The sequence below is a fragment of the Solanum dulcamara genome, chromosome 9, assembly GCF_947179165.1.
Source record: "Solanum dulcamara chromosome 9, daSolDulc1.2, whole genome shotgun sequence".
Taxonomy (NCBI): Eukaryota; Viridiplantae; Streptophyta; class Magnoliopsida; order Solanales; family Solanaceae; genus Solanum; species Solanum dulcamara.
In genome coordinates, this window is record NC_077245.1 from 16,328,665 (window position 1) to 16,331,991 (window position 3,327).

The following is a 3,327-nucleotide window of genomic DNA, read 5'->3' on the forward strand; positions in this document are numbered from 1 at the left end:
AGCTGAGACTTGCTCCTTGCTGCTGCTTGATAGGAGTATTCACTGACCTGGTTGCTGCTTGACATATCTTATTATCCTCATCGCTGCTTTCAAGGGTGACTTCTTAGGCTGATGTAGCAAGTGGTTAAGTGTCCGTACACTATAGGATATGTCAGGTCTATTTATGGTTAGATATAGAAGTTTTTCAATGATTCTTTGGTATGCAGCCATATTTGTTTCAGGATCAGTAACTTCTTCGTATGATCTATTTACATGATCATCTACTTCTTTGTTGGTTAATTTGATATTTGTCTACAGTGGTGTGGCTATTGGTTTTGCAGCACCCAGTCCTGTCTCAGAAATAAGTTCTAAGACATACTTTCTCTGATGCAGTAGTAATCCTGAGTTTGATCTGTCAAATTAAATACCTAGAATATATCTTAGCTCTCCTTAGTCCTTCATTTTGAAGGCTCGATGTAGTATTGTCTTGGTTTCTTCAATTAGTTGTAAGTTGTTACCAGTGATAAGCATGCCATCCACATATACTAGGATGACTATCAGATCATTTCGAGCTTTTGTCAAGAATAAAAAATGATCATATTGGTTTTGTTTGAGCCCAAATTGTAGGATTGCTTCCAATAACTTTGGATTCCATTGTCTTGGGGCATGTTTTAGGCCATACAAGGATTTAAGAAGCTAACATACTGGTCTTGTCTCCCCTAGCTCTTAAAACGTTATAGAAGATCTATGTAGATCTCATCATGAAGATCTCCTTGAAGGAAAACATTGTGTACATCTATGTACATAGAAGCAATGGCCAGAGTTGATCTTACTCTAACCATTTTGACTACATGAGAAAATGTTTTCTGGTAATCAATGCCCTCTTGTTGACTGTATCCCTTTGCTACTAAGCTAGCCTTGAACCTTTCAATTTCACCCGTGTCTTAGTTCTAGATGATCTTTATGTAGTGCTTATGAGGTATCAACTATTTGTTGAGAAAATTTTTCTACTTCACTAAAGTGAGGTAGATCATTTGGAGAGGTACGCACCAGAAAAGAAAGTGATGGTTGATCAAATGGCAAAGTTATAGAGCAGTTGTGTGTAATCAGAGGACAACATCAATGGATCACTAAAGACATCAAGGAATGAAGCTGGTTGATCTTTCTGGAGGGTTTGAAAGGGGAAAATAGTTTCCGTGAATTCACCCTCTTTGTTGACAAAGAACAAACTATTAGTGAAATCAAATAGTATATAGCCCTTCAGGGTGTTATAATAACATATGTATAGCAGGTAAAGCCTTTCTTTTAAGCTTATCAGACTTGTACTGTCTTGTCAAAACAAAGACATCTTAAAACGCTTAAGGTGATTGATGGAAGTTCCATGCTCATACAACATTTCATATTGTGACTTATTGTTAAGCACAGTGAAAGGCATCATGTTAATAAAGTAAGTTGTAGCTAGAACACAGTTTACAAAAGCTTAAAACACTTTTGACGTCCAAAAACTTAGCCAAACAGACTATAAAGTCACAAAGAGATCTCTAAAAGAAGGAAGGAATAAACAAACTTATATAATTGTATATATGATATGTTTCTGTTACACCCCAAATCCAAATCACACTTACAGAAATATATCAGATAGATCAAACAAACATAGAGGAAAGACACAAACCTAAGAACTGATCATCATGTGATCAGTTCCATGGCTGTATTTTATTATTACATAAAGCTTTTATAACAACACACACATTTATTAGTGTGGAATCAGTAATTTAGCAATTGCAAGGGTCACAAGTGCAGTTTGATCCACATTTGCATCCATTTCCTCCTTCTCCTGCTGCTTTCTCATCGACCCCTCCATAGCTGCAACATTATATTACAATTAATCTTTAATTTCCCAATTTAATAAATATATAGTATATGTTTAAACAAAAAAAAAACATATACGTACTTGTTGAATATGGGTGCAACACCTTGAATGATGGTAAAGGTAGTGGACTTCTCCATGTCTGGGTACATCCCACATCTACAATAATATATATCATCAAAACACACAATTGTTATCTTCTTCTCTACTAAAAAATCACTATTTTTAGAAAAATATTCAGCGGCTATTCCAACAGATTGATTCAATCGGCAAGAAAAGAAAATATAGTAATGTTTTCATACGAAAAAATTAGGAAGTTCCTCACTATTACAATGAGAATTTGTTTCCCATCATGCATATTTCTAGTGAGTTGGTTCGATGAGAAATGAGCGGGAATATCATGTTCTATCAGACAAATTTTCTATTGATTCGCGGTGGGAAAAAATCTAGTAAAAGAGATTACTCGAGTGGTAAGCATTTTTCATTTTTAACTTTAAGATTATGGATTCAAGTAATCAAACAGATTAATATGTAATTGGTAAGTAGGGAATCAAATGAAAGTTACCCTCCACAGCCGTTGCCGCACTTGCAGCCAGATCCACAGCCACAGCTTCCTCCACAGCAAGACATGTTTTCTTAATTTGTTTTGGGAAATAAGAGATATTTGTTGTAAAATAGTTTAATCACTAAAGCAAGTAAGTTCTTGTTGTAGTTGTGATGAAATATGAACCATAGGTTGAGGGGGTTTTATAGGAAAAAGGAGGATAAAATTATGTACTCTACTACTTAAAAAATAAAGAGAAATTTACCCACTAGTTTAGAAGCTAATTATTTAAATATATTTTAGTTTGAAATATTACAAATTTTATCAAATTTTGGTGTGTCCAAATACATGTATCTCGAGATACATGGGGTCGAAATTAGATTTAAATTATTCTAGATACATTATATCCAAGTGAATTCGCATGTATCTCGGATGTATAGACAAATTTGCTCGCCTCTCTCCCATCTTACTCACCACTCTTTTATGTAATTGGTATCCCAGATATATGTGAATCACACCAAATACATACAGATACATGTATCTAGTGTGTATCTAATGTAATTCGCATGTATTTTGGATACATGTCTATCTCGCTCACCTCCCTCCTCATTTTGCTCGTCTCTCTCTATTCTTAGTGTATCTAGTAGCAAAAATACATGTATATAAGTGTATCCTCCTCAATATATGGTAGAAAATTCTTAATTAGAGGTAATATATATAATTATTTGAAAGTATATGTAGAATTTATACATATATAGTATTGATGTATGTTTAACAAGGTAGTTTCTCCAAAAATAAAGTATGTTAATTATTAAAAAACATGAAACTAGCACCGGAATTTATTGACGGATTCTAACTAATTCATTGTTAAACTGTTCTTAACTAATTGAATTTTTCTATAATTCATAAATAAATGAGATTTTTCACTATGATTAAG

At 33.6% G+C, this 3,327-nt stretch overlaps 1 protein-coding gene across 1 annotated transcript; it reads right to left on the reverse strand.

The window, feature by feature from the left end:
* Positions 1-1,527: 1,527 nt before the first annotated feature.
* LOC129902845 (metallothionein-like protein type 2 A) lies at positions 1,528-2,577 on the reverse strand. Its single transcript, XM_055978269.1, has 3 exons — positions 2,412-2,577; positions 1,931-2,005; positions 1,528-1,842 (listed from the first exon to the last, which is right to left on the reverse strand). Exons 1-3 carry the CDS (start codon positions 2,474-2,476, stop codon positions 1,752-1,754), a joined length of 231 nt encoding a protein of 76 aa, XP_055834244.1. The 5' UTR covers positions 2,477-2,577; the 3' UTR covers positions 1,528-1,751.
* Positions 2,578-3,327: the final 750 nt, after the last annotated feature.